The following is an 18,649-nucleotide window of genomic DNA, read 5'->3' as shown; positions in this document are numbered from 1 at the left end:
CCTGCTGCATGAATACCAATATCATCTTACTTTTGCTTGTGCTTCCCAAAGCATCTCGTGCGAACGTAAAAGTATGTTCATTGTCATTTTTCGTACAAGTCTCTTGAGGGGCTTCACAGTCCATAGGTAGAATAGGGGAGTGTAAACGTTTGACATCCTATCTACACAGATTCACCTGCTGCCAGTGTTTTCCAAACCAGCTCATGGAAGACTACATTCTACGCGCTCTATTCGGCTGTCGCACAGGATAAATTATGTAGCTACAGTCGAGAAGAGGGTAGTAGAAAACAATGTTGTGATTTACTTTCTAATTTCATTTTGGCAGGCTGGCAGGTTGTACGTTCACAGAAGAAGGCTGTTCTTCCCTGACTTCAGCTCTGAGGTCAAACCCCTCACACCTGAGAGAGCTGGATCTGAGCTACAATCACCCAGGAGACTCAGGAGTGAAGCTGCTCTCTGCTGTACTAGAGAATCCCAGCTGTGAACTGGAGATACTGAAGTGAGTACAGAATATGCATTTTATATCCATCCATCTCTCCTCCTTCCAACTGCTTATCCTGGACAGTTAGCCTGGATCCCTATGCTATGCTGTACAGAATGGGAGGTAGGGTGACACCCTGGGTGGGATGCCAGTCAGTCACAGGGCACACACTGACACACACAACTGGTAATTTAGCATACCTGAGAACCCTAAATGCACATTCTTGGGAGGAAAGTGATGCACTCTGTTGTTAATGTGAAAACCAGCTGGCAGACTTAATCCCTTCCAGTTATGGGCTGTAAAAGTCTTTTCTGGTAATTGATTAATACAAACATTTGAGGTACGATCCACTGATTTAGTCAGTGATCAAATGATTACAGTAAACATTTACTGTCTCACCTTTCATATCATCTCAAATCACAAAAAGGCACAGAACACTGCACACTGTGAATTATTTCGAAATGCAAGTTGTGTTTTTGCTTTGCTTAAAATCATATTTCATTTTCCAGACTGAACAGCTGTAAATTGAGTTGGGAATCCTGTATAGCACTGGCCTCTGCTCTCAGTTCCAACCCACATGTGAGAGAGTTGGACCTGATTGACAATGAGTTGCTGGATTTAACAGAGAAACAGCATCCAAAGATCAAAATGGAGATTCCGCAGTCAGCATTACTGGGTTTTTCACGGTGTAAGCTGGAGATACTGAGGTCAGTATTACTGGGTTATTCCTTACTGTAAATTAAATACTAAGGACAGTCCTTTCTGACACTCCACATAATGGCTTAGTCAGTAAATCAGCTTATCCTGAATGCAAGCTGTCCAACAATGGATTATGCCAATACCTAAATATTATGAAGCCTTTTATATCAAAGTTAAACAAATGATTAAAAAATGATATTAGACGAGCTAAAAGAAATGTCGAAAGGATGGTTGCATTGGAAGCTAAGGATGACGTTAAAAGTTTCTTCCAGTATTTTAACTCTAAAAGAGCTCTAAAACCTGAAATTACTAATCTGCAGGATAGTAAGGGTCTTATAATAGTAAACGACATTGATATAGCAAATGAGTTCAATGATAGTTTTGCACGGGTATTCACTGTTGAGGACCTTAGTAATTTACCAGTTATTACCTATCCAGCATTGTCTATAGCTAATATATATATAACTGAAGCAGATGTTTTGCAAAGCCTAGCTAAGCTCAAAATAAATAAATCACAGGGCCCTGATGGCATCTTACCTATAGTGTTAAAAGAGATGAGGGATATTATTTGCCGACCCTTAACTTTACTGTTTCAAAAATCCTTATCTGAAGGTGTGGTACCTTCTGATTGGAAGCACGCCTTCATAACGCCTATTTTCAAAAAAGGGGATAGAAGTAATTTGTCTAACTATAGGCCAATCAGTCTAACTTGTATAACTGGTAAAGTTATGGAGGCTTTAATCAAAGAGAAAATGATAGATTACCTGGACTCCAATAACATTTTGCGGGATAGCCAGCATGGATTTAGGAGAGGTAGATCCTGTTTAACAAATCTGTTGGAGTTTTTTGAGGAAGCTACTCAGGAAGTTGATGATAAGAAGGCCTATGATGTCATCTACTTAGATTTCCAAAAGGCTTTTGATGTTGTCCCCCACAAGAGGCTCCTACTTAAACTCAAAGCGACTGGTATTTTAGGTACCGTAGCGACCTGGATTGATAACTGGTTAACAGATAGGAAACAGCGAGTAGTTATAAGAGGCACAATGTCACAGTGGGCTTGCGTTCATAGTGGAGTACCGCAGGGTTCGATTTTAGGACCACTATTGTTCCTAATTTACATAAATGATATGGATACCAATATATACAGTAAACTGGTGAAATTTGCAGATGACACCAAGGTGGGTGGTATAGCAGATACTGAATTAGTGGCTCAGCAGCTACAGCGGGATCTTGATTTAATTAGTGACTGGGCCGATACCTGGCAGATGAAATTTAACGTCGATAAATGTAAGGTACTCCATCTAGGGAGCAGAAATATAAAGTACAGGTATTTCATGGGTGTCACTGAAATAAAGGTAGCTGATCATGAGAAAGACCTTGGTGTGTATGTTGATGCTTCCATGTCCCATTCTCGCCAGTGTGGGGAAGCAATAAAAAAGGCCAATAGGATGTTGGGGTATATCTCCAGGTGTGTGGAGTTTAAGTCAAGGGAGGTAATGCTAAGATTATACAATTCCTTGGTGAGACCTCACCTAGAATATTGTGTGCAGGTTTGGTCACCATATCTTAAAAAGGACATTGTGGCCTTAGAAAAGGTGCAGCGTAGGGCCACAAAAATGATTCCTGGTCTTAGAGGAATGTCATACGAGGAAAGGTTACTTGAGCTAAATCTGTTCAGTCTCAAGCAAAGGAGATTGAGGGGGGACATGATCCAGGTATATAAGATTCTAACAGGTTTGGATGCTGTTCAACCAAATAGTTACTTCAGCATTAGTTTAAATACACGAACTCGTGGCCATAGGTGGAAATTAGCGGGAGAACATTTCAAGCTGGATTTAAGGAAGCACTTCTTTACGCAGCGTGTAGTCAGAGTATGGAATAGCCTTCCTGATAATGTAGTGCAAGCTGAATCCTTGGGTTCCTTTAAATCTGAGCTAGATAAGATTTTAACGACTCTGAGCTATTAGTTTAGTTCTCCCCAAGCGAGCTTGATGGGCCGAATGGCCTCCTCTCGTTTGTATAGTTCTTATGTTCTTATGTTCTAAATTAAACATGCTCTGTTTTAAAACAATTCATCCAGTAATGCATCCTTTTATTTTAGGTAGCTGCTGCATGAGCTGCTTCTTGTGTCATATCAGCCAACTGTCAGTTACAGTATGACAGATGAATCACTCGTGTAATCAACTCTCACTGCACTATAGAAATGTGTGTGGACCCCAGTGTTTATCATTTCTGTATGCTAATAGGTCTAAAACTCAGTTCCTGACGGTTCTTTTGTGTCTGTGAAGTTTATTAGAAAATTCTCTGAAAATTTATTATTTGACTTAATAATTGTAATTTGAACACAAAACAAGCCATAGATTGGGTGGACTGGAATGAGAACTAATACAGTTTTAGGACACCATGCAGAATTATAACTAATGACTCCACTGGAAGCAGTTTCACTGATCTGAATGTGTTATGGGAAGATTCACATCCAGATTCACATCCGTGTTTCTGAGTTCCTTTGTTTTCGGGAATACCTTCCTGGTATTCCTGCCTGAACATGTGTTTAGGGATTTGCGGATTGATACTGAAATATTCCAGAAAGCGGGTTCGGGTTTTAACCTTAACTCCAGTACTGCAGCAAGGTAGCTTTGAATGAATGAATGTTACATTCATATCATGCCTTTCAAGACACCCAAAGTACTTTACAGTAACAATGGGGAGCCACTTCAAGCACCACCACAGTGTAGCACCTGGATGATGCGAGAAGAGCCATTCTGTGCCAGTACACTCACCACACAGTGACTAAGGTGGTCAAGGAACAGGAGAGAATTCACAAGATATAGGAGATAATTAGGAGGCCCCCTAATCCCCCATATTTTAATTTTACTGGACATCTGTGTCTTTTAGGTTAATAATTATAAATCCATTATTTATTTAGTTTGTATTTGATCAGACTCAATGCAGTTATTACTTTTTTTTCTGCCCCCTTGTCCCCTTGCTCGTGGGTCTTGATCTGTCTTGCTGCCATCATCTGTTTTGTCAGTGCAGAAGGCTGTGCAGTTCGCTGGCTTGATGGCCAAGTCTGCGAGGTTGCTGCTTAGCCCGGTGTCCATAAACATTATGAGACAGCAGTTTTCCAGCTTTTTTGTTGGAGGATAGCCTAAGTTTTATCTCATCCAGTTTCTTGGCCAGCGAACATACACTGGCCATGAATATATTTGGGACAGTAGGTTTGTGGGGATCGCTACTTAGCCAAACATTTAGTCCGACTTACTTCACCCTCTTTTTGTGCTCCCAGCGGGATCAGCACTTCCACTGCGAGACCAGTGAGCTGAGAATGTCGGTGGGGAAATTTTCCATAGTTTTGCTTGGGATGGTGTAATCCAATCTGAGATTTAAACATTTCTATCGCCTATAGAAGATCTTTCTATTCACTGAGCTTGCAAATAGACTTGAAAATAACAGAACAAAGAGTAAAAGGTAAACATTGCAGAGTTCTGGTAGCCGTAAAAAACTCTGCGTACTATGTGCCACCATCTTAAAAAAAATATATATCCATAAACACAATGGAATGTGAAAAAGTTACAGTCTGCAGGTATGTTACTAGCTGTCTGGGTGGTTCAGCCTAGGGGAGAGTTGTTTGTCCTGACTGCAGCAGGAATGAAGGCCCTGCCAAAGGTTTACACTATAGGTATTGAGTGGTGTGACCTATATTATGGCTTTATGTCTGCTGAAATTACAGCAAAAAGGAGTAAATGCTTGGTATCACATCCTGTGACTCATTCGGTGTGTGCAGAAAATTTCCAGGATGCACTGCACTCTATAATTCATTTTGAAATGTAAGCTGTGCTGCTTATTGTTCTAAAAACAAATACTTGTCTTTTTGTTTTGTGTCAGTAATGCTATCAGTAGATTGTGTATGTGTCTGTGTCTTAAAATGTTTTCTTTTTCAGACTGAACAGCTGCAATCTCACAGAGACATGCTGTGAAGCGTTGGCTTTAACTCTCAGATCAAACTCCTCATACCTGAGAGAGCTGGACCTGAGTGACAATGACCTGCAGGATTCCGGAGTGAAGCTACTGTTTGCGGAACTGGAGAATCCACACTGTACACTGGAAATACTGAGGTCAGTCCTATATGACGGGTGAAATACTAAACTAGTATTAGTTAGATATTTGAAACGCAAATTAAACCACAGACTATGGGTATTTGATAGTACAACTTGAATGCCCCTCAACATGTACAGACAAAACAGGAGAGTCTAGAGGAAGGGCTGAAGGATAAGCCACATGGGGAGTTTATTTACTTTGAGTTAAGCTCCTGTATAGGTCTGTAGTATTTATGCTTCAAATATTTTAAGACCCTCAGATAAATTTAGTGCCTCAACCCATAATGAGGCTGATGTGGAATACAAAATTGTCTAAGCATGAGCTATGTCAAAACTTTTATATTATACTGTGTTTTTGTTAATGATTGTGAGGCAAGTCACACAAGAGAACTGCTGCACTCCCACCATTTCATTCCCACTAAGCAACTGTGAATTTGAACTTATTTTTCAGATGTTTTTTTTTTAGAACTGAGGATATTATGCATTATTATTCTCACTCATTATTCTTAAATTACTTGCTAGCGTCAGTGCGTGGGCTGGACCCATCACAGTTTCATAGATCTCAATTTCATTTTCATTTACATGAATCACATTTGCTTTGGTGAAATTATAATATTAGTGTCACTTTGGTACCTGCTGCATGAGTACCAATATCATCTTACTTTTGCTTGTGCTTCCCAAAGCATCTCGTGCGAACGTAAAATTATGTTCATTGTCATTTTTCGTACAAGTCTCTTGAGGGGCTTCACAGTCCATAGGTAGAATAGGGGAGTGTAAACGTTTGACATCCTATCTACACAGATTCACCTGCTGCCAGTGTTTTCCAAACCAGCTCATGGAAGACTCCATTCTACGCGCTCTATTCGGCTGTCGCACAGGATAAATTATATAGCTACTATCAAGAAGAGAGTAGTAGAAAACAACGTTGTGATTTACTTTCTAATTTCATTTTGGCAGGCTGGCAGGTTGTACGTTCGCAGAAGAAGGCTGTTCTTCCCTGACTTCAGCTCTGCGGTCAAACCCCTCACACCTGAGAGAGCTGGATCTGAGCTACAGTCACCCAGGAGACTCAGGAGTGAAGCTGCTCTCTGCTGTGCTGGAGGATCCCAGCTGTAAACTGGAGATACTGAAGTGAGTACAGAATTTGCATTTTATATGCATCCATCTTTCCTTCTTCAAACTGCTTATCCTGGACAGGGAGCCTGGATCCCTATGCTATGCTGTACAGAATGGGAAGTAGGGTGACACCCTGGGTGGGATGCCAGTCAGTCATAGGGCACACACTGACACACACAACAGGTAATTTAGCATACCTGAGAACCCTAAATGCACATTCATGGGAGGAAAGTGATGCACTCTGCTGTTTCTGTGAAAACCAGCAGGCAGACTTATTCCCTTCCAGTTATGGGCTGTAAAAGTGTTTTCTGGTAATTAATTAATACAATGATTTGAGGTACGATCCACTGATTTAGTCAGTGATCAAATGATTACAGTAAACATTTACTGTCTCACCTCTCATATCATCTCAAATCACCAAGAGGCACAGAACACTGCACACTGTAATTGATTTTGAAATGCAAGTTGTGCTTTTGCTATGCTTAAAATCATGTTTCTTGTTCCAGACTGAACAGCTGTAAATTGAGTTGGGAATCCTGTATAGCACTGGCCTCTGCTCTCAGTTCCAACCCACATGTAAGAGAGCTGGACCTGAGTGACAATGAGCTGCCAGATTTAACAGAGAAACAGCATCCAAATATTAAACGGGAGATTCCGCAGTCAGCATTACTGGGTTTTACACGCTGTAAATTGGAGATACTGAGGTCAGTATTACTGGGTATTCCTTACTGTAAATTAAATACTAAGGACAGTCCTTTCTGACACTCCACATGATGGCTCAGTTAGTTTATCAGCTTATACTGAATGCAAGCTGTCCAAGCATGGACTATGCCAAAACCTTAATACTGTAAAACATTTTATATCAAAGTTACACAAATTAAACATTCTCTGTTTTAAAACAATTCATCCAGTAATGCATCCTTTTATTTTAGGTAGCTGCTGCATGAGCAGCTTCTTGTGTCATATCAGCCAACTGTCAGTTATGATAGATGAATCATTTCTGTAATCAGCTCTCACTGCACTGTACAGATCTGTGTGGACCGCAGTGTTTGACATTTCTTTATGCTAATGGGTCTAAAACTCAATTCCTTCCACTTCTGTTGTGTCCGTGAAGTTTATTCCAAAATTCTCTGAAAACTTATCATTTTACTTAATACTTGTAATTTTAACAAAACACAATCCATAGATTGGGTGGACTTGAATGAAAACTAATACAGTTTGGCAGCACTGCATTAGCTGCTTGGGATGTTCACATCTCCTCCTTCCAGAATAACTTGCTAAGTATCGGGACACCAGGCAGAACAATAACTAATGACTCCACTGGAAGCAGTTTCACTGATCTGAATGTGTTATGGGAAGATTCACATCCACTTTCACGTGCGTGTTTCTGAGTTCCTTTGATTTTGGTAAAACCCTCCTAGTATTCCTGCCTGAACACGTGTTTAGCGATTTGCGGATTGATACTGAAATATTCCAGAAAACGGGTTCGGCTTCAAATCTTAACTCCATTGCTACAGCAAAGTTAGCTTTGAATGAATGAATGTTACGTTTATTTCATGCCTTTCAAGACACCCAAAGTACTTTACAGTAACAATGGGGAGCCACTTCAAGCACCACCACAGTGTAGCACCTGGATAATGCGAGAAGAGCCATTCTGTGCCAGTACACTCACCACACAGTGACTAAGGTGGTCAAGGAACAGGAGAGAATTCACCAGATATAGGAGATGATTAGGAGGCCCCCTAATCCCCCATATTTTAATTTTACTTGACATCTGTGTTTTTTAGGCTAATAATTATGAATCCATTATTTATATAGTTTGTTCTTTGATTAGACTCAATGCAGTTATTACTTTTTTTCTGCTCCCTTGTCCCATTACTGGCTCTGTGTATTCACAATGTCTCAGCCATATTATTTTTATGTTAGTGTGGAGTCCACCTGTTTAATACGCCTAGTTGACAGTCACACAGAAACCAGATTTTCTGCATGTCTTTTTAAGGGGAGCTTCACATCTTGTCTCCTGCTCTGTGTGTCTGGAGCTTGTCTGGACTGCTTGTGTTTGCCGACAACAACAGATAACAGATAATGACAATTACAGTACCACATCGAAAGACAAAGAAGGCAATGGAACATTTTAATTGATGAAATATTGTCTCAGACAATTGTGTAAAACGCTGTATTGTACAAACAGTACTGTACAGAAATCATTGAGCACAATTGCAAAATAGGTATGTACAGAAGTGCAACTTGCAAACTGAGTATTAATAGACAAATAGAATTTTTCAATTCAGTTAAATTTTTTATTGTTATTAACACAATGTGAGGGCAGATATGTAAATGAAAAGGGAGTTGCGGCTTCACCAGAACATGGGAGACGGAGAGGGACAGGGGAGATGGAGGGGGGGAATGTACATAGATTGGACATATGTACATTATACATGATTTAGACGTGCTTTACATACATTATACATACATAATCCAGACATACATAAACGTACATGCTAGATACAGATACGCATATTAAGACATACAAATAGATATACATATCAGCATGTCTCCATAGATGAGGGATTGTCTGACAGAGTAGTGAAATGGATCTGAGCAGTGCATGGTAAATATAGTAGACATAACGTGCATGTAAAATAGTGCAGATGGCAATTTATGGTTTTCTTGGCAGGGGAGGGGTGGTGTATAGTTGAGGTGAATGAGAAGAACTCACTCTTCAGCAAGGAGACAATTTAGGAGGTTAACAGCTTGAGAGGAGAAGCTGTTCCTGAGCTTGGAAGTACGGGCACTGAGACTCCTGTTGTGCCGGACTACCCAAGGTGCGGGTAGGGAGTAGCCTTATATGAGTCATGTAAAGGTGGTCCAGTATTCTTTGTCCCCTGGTGGTACACGATGCATGAGGTGGAAATTTAGGTAAGACAGTTCTGAGGTTGGCATGTATAAAATCACCACCTATAATACAGGCATCGTCTGGATACTTAGTCTGTTATTTGCTGATGGCACGCTGTAGCTACTTTCAGTAAGTGCTGTATTAGCATTAGTATCTGGGGGGATGGAAACATCAACAATGGTAACAGTTATGAACTCCCTAAACAGATAAAAGGTTTGTGCTGGAGTATGGAGAGCTTGAAATTGGCAGAAAATCAATTTCTAATGATTTTCAGAATTGTTGCACAAGGAGTTATTGACATAAATACACAAACCTCCTTCATGGGTCTTGCTGCCATCATCTGTTTTGTCAGTGCTGAAGGCTGTACAGTTCGCTGGCTTGATGGCCAAGTCTGCGATGTTGCTGCTTAGCCCGGTCTCCGTAAACATTGAGAGAGCAGTTTTCCAACTTTTTCTGGGAGGATAGCCTAAGTTTTATCTCATCCATTTTGTTGGCCAGCGAACATACACTGGCCATGAATTTATTTGGGACGGAAGGTTTGTGGGGATCGCTACTTAGCCTAGCATTTAGTCCGACTCGCTTCCCCCTCTTTTTGTGCTCCCAGTGGGGTCAGCATTTACATTGTGAGACCGGTGAACGGAGAATGTTGTTGGGGAAATTTTCCCTAGTTGTGGTTGGGAGGGTGTAATCCGATCTGAGATTAAAAGTTCCTGTCGCCTGTAAAAGAACTTTCTATTGACTGAGCTTGCAAATAAACTTGAAAATAACAGAACAAAGAAAACAAGGTAAAAATTGCAGAGTTCTGGGAGGCGTAAAAGCCAATGCGTACTATGCGCCACCATCTTGAAAAATAATATATATCCAAAACCACAATGGAATGTGAAAAAGTTATATTCTGCAGATATATAACTGTGTGTTGTTAGTCCTGACCACAACAGGACTGAAGGCCCGGCCAAAAGTACTGTATAGATTATAGGTATTGAGAGGTATGATGTGGGCGGAATGGTGATGCAGTGGTTAGCACTGTTGCCTCACACCTCTGGGACCCGGCTTCGAGTGCATGTGTGAGTGAATGGTGTGTGAGTGTGCCCTGCGATGGGCTGGCCCGCCATCCTGGGTTGTTCCCTGCCTCGTGCCCATTGCTTCCGGGATAGGCTCCGGACCCCCCGCGACCCAGTAGGATAAGCGGTTTGCAAAATGAATGTATGGAGTGGTGTGACCTGTATTATGGCTTTTTGTCTGCTGAAATTACAGCAAAAAGGAGTAAATGCTTGGTATCACGTCCTGTGACTCATCCGGTGTGTGATGACAGTTCCCAGGATGCACTGCACACTATAATTCATTTTGTAATGTAGTCTGTGCTGCTTATTAATCTAAAATCAAATGCTTATCTTTTTGTTTTGTGTCAGTAGTGTTATCAGTAGATTTTGTATGTGTCTGTGTCTTAAAATGTTTTCTTTTTCAGACTGAACAGTTGCAGTCTCACAGAGACATGCTGTGAAGCGTTGGCTTTAACTCTCAGATCAAACTCCTCATACCTGAGAGAGCTGGACCTGAGTGACAATGACCTGCAGGATTCTGGAATGAAGCTGCTCTTTGCAGAACTGGCGAATCCACACTGTACACTGGAAATACTGAGGTCAGTCCTATTTGACAGGTGTAATACTAAAGTAGTATTTGTTAGATATTTAGAATGCAAATTAAACCACAGACTATGGGTATTTGATAGTAGAACTTGAATGCCCCCCAACATGTACATACAAAACAGGAGAGTCTAGAGGAAGGGCTGAAGGATAAGCCACATGGGGAGTTTATTTACTTTGAGTTAAGCTCCTGTATAGGTCTGTTATATTTATGCTTCAAATATTTTAAGACCCTCACATGTATTTAGTGACTCAACCCATAATACAGCTGATGTGGAATACAAAATTGTCTAAGCATGAACTGTGTCAAAACTTTAATACTATACAGTGTTTTTGTTAATAATTGTGAGGCAAGTCACAAAAGAGAACTGCTACACTCACACCATTTCATTCCCACTAAGCAACTGTAAATTTGAACTTATTTTTCATGTATTTTTTTTTAGAAATGAGGATATTATGCGGGCGGCATGGTGGTGCAGTGGGTAGCACTGTTGCCTCACACCTCTGGGACCCGGGTTCGAGTCTCCGCCTGGGTCACATGTGTGTGGAGTTTGCATGTTCTCCCCATGTCGTCGTGGGGTTTCCTCCGGGCACTCCGGTTTCCCCCCACAGTCCAAAAACATGCTGAGGCTAATTGGAGTCGCTAAATTGCCCATAGGTGTGCATGTGTGAGTGAATGGTGTGTGAGTGTGCCCTGCGATGGGCTGGCCCCCCATCCTGGGTTGTTCCCTGCCTCGTGCCTATTGCTTCCGGGATAGGCTCCGGACCCCCCGCGACCCAGTAGGATAAGCGGTTTGGAAAATGGATGGATGGATGGATAATCACATTTACTTAGGTGGAATTATAATATTAGTGTCACTTTGGTAACTGCTGCATGAATACCAATATCATCTTACTTTTGCTTGTGCTTCCCAAAGCATCTCGTGCGAACGTAAAAGTATGTTCATTGTCATTTTTCGTACAAGTCTCTTGAGGGGCTTCACAGTCCATAGGTAGAATAGGGGAGTGTAAACGTTTGACCATCCTATCTACACAGATTCACCTGCTGCCAGTGTTTTCCAAACCAGCTCATGGAAGACTCCATTCTACGCGCTCTATTCGGCTGTCGCACAGGATAAATTATATAGCTACTATCAAGAAGAGAGTAGTAGAAAACAACGTTGTGATTTACTTTCTAATTTCATTTTGGCAGGCTGGCAGGTTGTACGTTCGCAGAAGAAGGCTGTTCTTCCCTGACTTCAGCTCTGCGGTCAAACCCCTCACACCTGAGAGAGCTGGATCTGAGCTACAATCACCCAGGAGACTCAGGAGTGAAGCTGCTCTCTGCTGTACTAGAGAATCCCAGCTGTAAACTGGAGATACTGAAGTGAGTACAGAATATGCAGTTTATATCCATCCATCTCTCCTTCTTCCAGCTGCTTATCCTGGACAGTTAGCCTGGATCCCTATGCTTTGCTGTACAGAATGGGAGGTAGGGTGACACCCTGGGTGGGATGCCAGTCAGTCACAGGGCACACACTGACACACACAACTGGTAATTTAGCATACCTGAGAACCCTAAATGCACATTCGCGGGAGGAAAGTGATGCACTCCGCTGTTTCTGTGAAAACCAGCAAGCAGACTTATTCCCTGCCAGCTATGGGTTGTCAAAGTTTTTTCCTGGTGATTAATTAATACAAGTATTGGAGGTAAGATCCGCTGATTCAGTCAGTGATCAACTGATTACATTAAACATTTACTGTCACACCTCTCATATCATCTCAAATCACCAAGAGACACAGAACACTACACACTTTAATTGATTTTGAAATGCAAGTTTTGCTTTTGCTGTGCTTAAAATCATGTTTCCTTTTCCAGACTGAACAGCTGTAAATTGATTTGGGAATCCTGTATAGCACTGGCCTCTGCTCTCAGTTCAAACCCACATGTGAGAGAGCTGGACCTGAGTGACAATGAGCTGCCGGATTTAACAGAGAAACAGCATCCAAAGATTAAAAGGGAGATTCCGCAGTCAGCATTACTGGGTTTTACACGCTGTAAGATGGAGATACTGAGGTCAGTATTACTGGGTATTCCTTACTGTAAATTAAATACTAAGGACAGTCCTTTCTGATACTTCACATACTGTAATGGCTCAATCAGTAAATCAGCTTATCATGAATGCAAGCTGTCTAAGCATGGACTATGCCAATACCTAAATACTATAATGCATTTTGTATCAAAGTTATATAAATCAAACATTCTCTGTTTTAAAACAATTCATCCTGTAATGCATCCTTTTATTTTAGGTAGCTGATGCTTGAGCAGCTTCTTGTGTCTTATCAGCCAACTGTCAGTTACAGTATGACAGATGAATCACTCCTGTAATCAATTCTCACTGCACTATAGAGATCTGTGTGGACCCCAGTGTTTATCATTTCTGTATGCTAATGGGTCTAAATCTCAGTTCCTGCCGGTTCTTTTGTGTCTGTGAAGTTTATTAGAAAATTCTCTTATAATTTATTATTTGACTTAATACTTGTAATTTTAACACAAAACAAGCCATAGATTGGATGGACTGGAATGAAAACTAATACAGTTTGGCACCCCTGCATTAGCTGCTTGGGATGTTCACATCTCCCCCTTCCAGATTAACTTTCTATGTATTGGGACACCAGGCAGAATGATTACTAATGACTCCACTGGAAGCAGTTTCACTGATCTGAACATGTTGTGGGAGGATTCACATCCACATTCACATCCGTGTTTCTGAGTTCCTTTGTTTTCTGGAATACCTTCCTGGTATTCCTGCCTGAACATGTGTTTAGGGATTTGCGGATTGATACTGAAATATTCTAGAAAGCGGGTTCGGGTTTTAACCTTAACTCCAGTACTGTAGCAAAGTTACCTTTGAATGAATGAATGTTACATTTATATCATGCCTATCAAGACACCCAAAGTACTTTACAATGGGGAGCCACTTCAACCACCACCACGGTGTAGCACCTGAAAAATACGACGGCAGCCATTCTATGCCAGTACACCCACCACACAGTGACTAAGATGGTCAAGGAACAGGAGAGAATTCACCAGTTAGATATAGGAGATGATTAGGAGACCCACTAGTCCATCATATTCTAATGCTTAAAGCGGATTTTACTGGACATATGTGTTATTTAGCTTAATAATTACAAATCCTTTGTTTATATAGTTTGTTCTTTGATTAGACTCAATGCAGTTATTACTTTTTTTTTCTGCCCCCTTGTCCCCTTATGGGCTCTGTGTATTCACAATGGCTCAGCCATATTAATTTTTATTTTAGTATGGAGTCCACCTGTTTAATACGCCTAATTGACAGTTACACAGAACACAGATGGATTTTCTGCATGTCGTTTTAAGGGGAGGTTCACATCATGTCTCCAGCTCTGTGTGTGTGGAGCTTGTATGGACTGCTTGTGTTTGCCAACAGATAACAGATAATGAGAATTACAGTACCACATCGAAAGACAAAGAAGGCAAAAGAAAATCTAAATTAATGAGAAATTCAGTTTCAGACAAATGTGAAAACGCTGTAGTGTACAAATACTACTATACAGTCATGATTGACTGCAAGTGCAAAATGGGTATGTACAGAAGTGCAACTTGCACAATGAGTAACAACAGAAAGATAGAATTACACAATTCAGTTTAGTTTTTTATTGTCATTAACACAATGTAAGGATACATATGTAAATGAAAAGGGAGTTTCGGCTTCACCAGAACATGGGAGACGGAGAGGGACAGGGGAGATGGAGGGGGGGAATGTACATAGATTGGACATATGTACATTATACATGATTTAGATGTGCTTTACATACATTATACATACATAATCCAGACATACAGAAACGTACAGGCTAGATACAGATACGCATATTAAGACATACAAATAGATATACATATCAGCATGTCTCCATAGATGAGGTAGTATCTGACGGAGGTAGTGAAATGGAGCTGAGTAGTGCATGGTAAATATAGTAGATATTTGTTTTATGTAAAATAGTGCAGATGGCAATTGATGGTTCTCTTGGCAGGGGAGGGGTGGTGTATAGTTGAGGTGAATGTGAAGAGCTTACTCTTCAGTGAATATACAATTCAGGACGTTAACAGCTTCTGAGGAGAAGCTGTTCCTGAGCTTGGAAGTACGGGCACTGAGACTCCTGTTGTGCCGGACTACCCAAGGTGCGGGTAGGGAGTAGCCTTATATGAGTCATGTAAAGGTGGTCCAGTATTCTTTGTCCCCTGGTGATACACGATACATGAGGTGGAAATTTAGGTAAGACAGTTCTGAGGTTGGCATGTATAAAATCACCACCTATAACACAGACATCGTCTGGATACTTTATGTGCTGATGTTATTTGCTGATGGCACGCTGTAGCTACTTAAGTGCTGTATTACCATTATCATCCCAAACCTCCCTTATGGGTCTTGCTGGCATCATCTGCAGAGCAACACTTTCTAATGATTTTCAAAATTGTTGTGTGAGGAGTTATTGTCGTAAATACACAAACCTCCTTCATGCTGCCATCATCTGTTTTGTCAGTGCAGAAGGCTGTGCAGTCTGCTTGCTTGATGGCCAAGTCTGCGATGTTGCTGCTTAGCCCGGTCTCCGTAAACATTATGAGACAGCAGTTTTCCAGCTTTTTCTGGGAGGATAGCCTAAGTTTTATCTCAACCATTTTGTTGGCCAGTGAACATACACCTGGCATGAATATACTTGGGATGGAAGGTTTGTGGGAATCGCTACTTAGCCTAGCATTTAGTCCGACTCGCTTCCCCCTCTTTTTGTGCTCCCAGTGGGGTCAGCACTTCCATTGCGAGACCCCCTAGTGGAGAATGTTGGTGGGGAAATTTTTCGTAGTTGTGGCTGGGAGGGTGTAATCCGATCTGAGATTTAACATTTCCTGTCGCCTGTAGAAGACGTTTCTATTGACTGAGCTTGCAAATAGACTTGAAAATAACAGAATAAAGAAAACAAGGTAAACATTGCAGAGTTCTGGGAGGCGTAAAAAAACTCTGCGTACTATGCGCCACCATCTTAAAAAAATATATATCCATAAACACAATGGAATGTGAAAAAGTTACAGTCTGCAGGTATGTGACTGTCTGGGTGGTTCAGCCTAGGGGAGAGTTGTTTTTCCTGACTGCAGCAGGAATGAAGGCCCTGCCAAAGGTATAGACTATAGGTATTGAGTGGTGTGACCTATATTATGGCTTTTTATTTGCTGAAATTGCAGCAGAATAGTGTAAATGCTTGGTATCACGTCCTGTGACAATTCGGTGTGTACAGAAAATTCCCAGGATGCACTGCACTCTATAATTCATTTTGAAATGTAAGCTGTGCTGCTTATTATTCTAAAAACAAATGCTTGTCTTTTTGTTTTGTGTCAGTAGTGTTATCGGTAGATTGTGTATGTGTCTGTGTCTTAAAATGTTTTCTTTTTCAGACTGAACAGCTGCAATCTCACAGAGACATGCTGTGAAGCGTTGGCTTTAACTCTCAGATCAAACTCCTCATACCTGAGAGAGCTGGACCTGAGTGACAATGACCTGCAGGATTCTGGAATGAAGCTGCTCTTTGCAGAACTGGAGAATCCACACTGTACACTGGAAATACTGAGGTCAGTCCTATATGACAGGTGTAATACTAAACTAGTATTTCTTATATATTTGGAACACAGATTAAGCCACAGACTATGGGTATTTGATAATACAACTTGAATGCCCCCCAACATGTACGTACAAAACAGGAGAGTCTAGAGGAAGGGCTGAAGGATAAACCACATGAGGAGTTTATTTACTTTGAGTTAAGCTCCTGTATAGGTCTCTTTTATTTTGGACTCAAATATTTTAAGACCCTCACTTGTATTTAGTCACTCAACCTGTAATGCAACTGATGGAGAATACAAATTGTCTAAGCATGTTTTGTGTCCAAAGTTTAATACTATGCAATGTTTTTCTTAGCGGTTGCGAGGCAAGTCACACAAGAGAACTGCTGCACTCACACCATTTCATTCCCACTAAGCAACTGTAAATTTAAACTTATTTTTCTTTTTTTTTTCAGAAATGAGGATATTGTGCATTATTATTCACACTTATTGTTAAATTACTTGCTAGCTTCAGTGCATGGGCTTGAAATGTGGATCACAATTTCATTTTCATAAATCACATTTACTTATGTGGAATTATAATATTAGTGTCACTTTGGTACCTGCTGCATGAATACCAATATCATCTTACTTTTGCTTGTGCTTCCCAAAGCATCTCGTGCGAACGTAAAAGTATGTTCATTGTCATTTTTCGTACAAGTCTCTTGAGGGGCTTCACAGTCCATAGGTAGAATAGGGGAGTGTAAACGTTTGACATCCTATCTACACAGATTCACCTGCTGCCAGTGTTTTCCAAACCAGCTCATGGAAGACTACATTCTACGCGCTCTATTCGGCTGTCGCACAGGATAAATTATGTAGCTACTGTCGAGAAGAGGGTAGTAGAAAACAATGTTGTGATTTACTTTCTAATTTCATTTTGGCAGGCTGGCAGGTTGTACGTTCACAGAAGAAGGCTGTTCTTCCCTGACTTCAGCTCTGAGGTCAAACCCCTCACACCTGAGAGAGCTGGATCTGAGCTACAATCACCCAGGAGACTCAGGAGTGAAGCTGCTCTCTGCTGTACTAGAGAATCCCAGCTGTGAACTGGAGATACTGAAGTGAGTACAGAATATGCATTTTATATCCATCCATCTCTCCTCCTTCCAACTGCTTATCCTGGACAGTTAGCCTGGATCCCTATGCTATGCTATACAGAATGGGAGGTAGGGTGACACCCTGGGTGGGATGCCAGTCAGTCACAGGGCACACACTGACACACACAACAGGTAATTTAGCATACCTGAGAACCCTAAATGCACATTCTTGGGAGGAAAGTGATGCACTCTGTTGTTAATGTGAAAACCAGCTGGCAGACTTAATCCCTTCCAGTTATGGGCTGTAAAAGTCTTTTCTGGTAATTGATTAATACAAGTATTGGAGGTAAGATCCGCTGATTCAGTCAGTGATCAAATGATTACAGTAAACATTTACTATCACACCTCTCATTTCATCTCAAATCATCAAGAGACACAGAACACTACACACTTTAATTGATTTTGAAATGCAAGTTGTGCTTTTGCTGTGCTTAAAATCATGTTTCCTTTTCCAGACTGAACAGCTGTAAATTGAGTTGGGAATCCTGTATAGCACTGGCCTCTGCTCTCAGTTCAAACCCACATGTGAGAGAGTTGGACCTGATTGACAATGAGTTGCTGGATTTAACAGAGAAACAGCATCCAAAGATCAAAAGGGAGATTCCGCAGTCAGCATTACTGGGTTTTTCACGGTGTAAGCTGGAGATACTGAGGTCAGTATTACTGGGTTATTCCTTACTGTAAATTAAATACTAAGGACAGTCCTTTCTGACACTCCACATAATGGCTTAGTCAGTAAATCAGCTTATCCTGAATGCAAGCTGTCCAACAATGGATTATGCCAATACCTAAATATTATGAAGCCTTTTATATCAAAGTTAAACAAATTAAACATTCTCTGTTTTAAAACAATTCATCCAGTAATGCATCCTTTTATTTTAGGTAGCTGCTGCATGAGCTGCTTCTTGTGTCATATCAGCCAACTGTCAGTTACAGTATGACAGATGAATCA

The 18,649-nt window shown here is 41.0% G+C and overlaps 1 protein-coding gene across 1 annotated transcript in view; it reads left to right on the top strand.

The window, feature by feature from the left end:
* Positions 1–18,649, top strand: part of LOC125723773 (uncharacterized) — a 269,293-nt gene that overhangs the window by 188,689 nt on the left and 61,955 nt on the right. Inside the window, exons 77-87 of the mRNA XM_049000508.1 lie at positions 326–499; positions 991–1,188; positions 5,122–5,295; positions 6,235–6,408; positions 6,900–7,097; positions 10,755–10,928; positions 12,125–12,298; positions 12,791–12,988; positions 16,400–16,573; positions 17,488–17,661; positions 18,153–18,350. Of these exons, the coding sequence (XP_048856465.1) occupies positions 326–499; positions 991–1,188; positions 5,122–5,295; positions 6,235–6,408; positions 6,900–7,097; positions 10,755–10,928; positions 12,125–12,298; positions 12,791–12,988; positions 16,400–16,573; positions 17,488–17,661; positions 18,153–18,350 (2,010 nt within the window). The remainder of the gene's footprint in view (positions 1–325; positions 500–990; positions 1,189–5,121; positions 5,296–6,234; positions 6,409–6,899; positions 7,098–10,754; positions 10,929–12,124; positions 12,299–12,790; positions 12,989–16,399; positions 16,574–17,487; positions 17,662–18,152; positions 18,351–18,649) is intronic.

Source organism: Brienomyrus brachyistius, unplaced genomic scaffold, assembly GCF_023856365.1.
Source record: "Brienomyrus brachyistius isolate T26 unplaced genomic scaffold, BBRACH_0.4 scaffold51, whole genome shotgun sequence".
NCBI classification, from domain to species: Eukaryota; Metazoa; Chordata; class Actinopteri; order Osteoglossiformes; family Mormyridae; genus Brienomyrus; species Brienomyrus brachyistius.
This window is presented reverse-complemented; position numbering and strand designations above follow the sequence as displayed.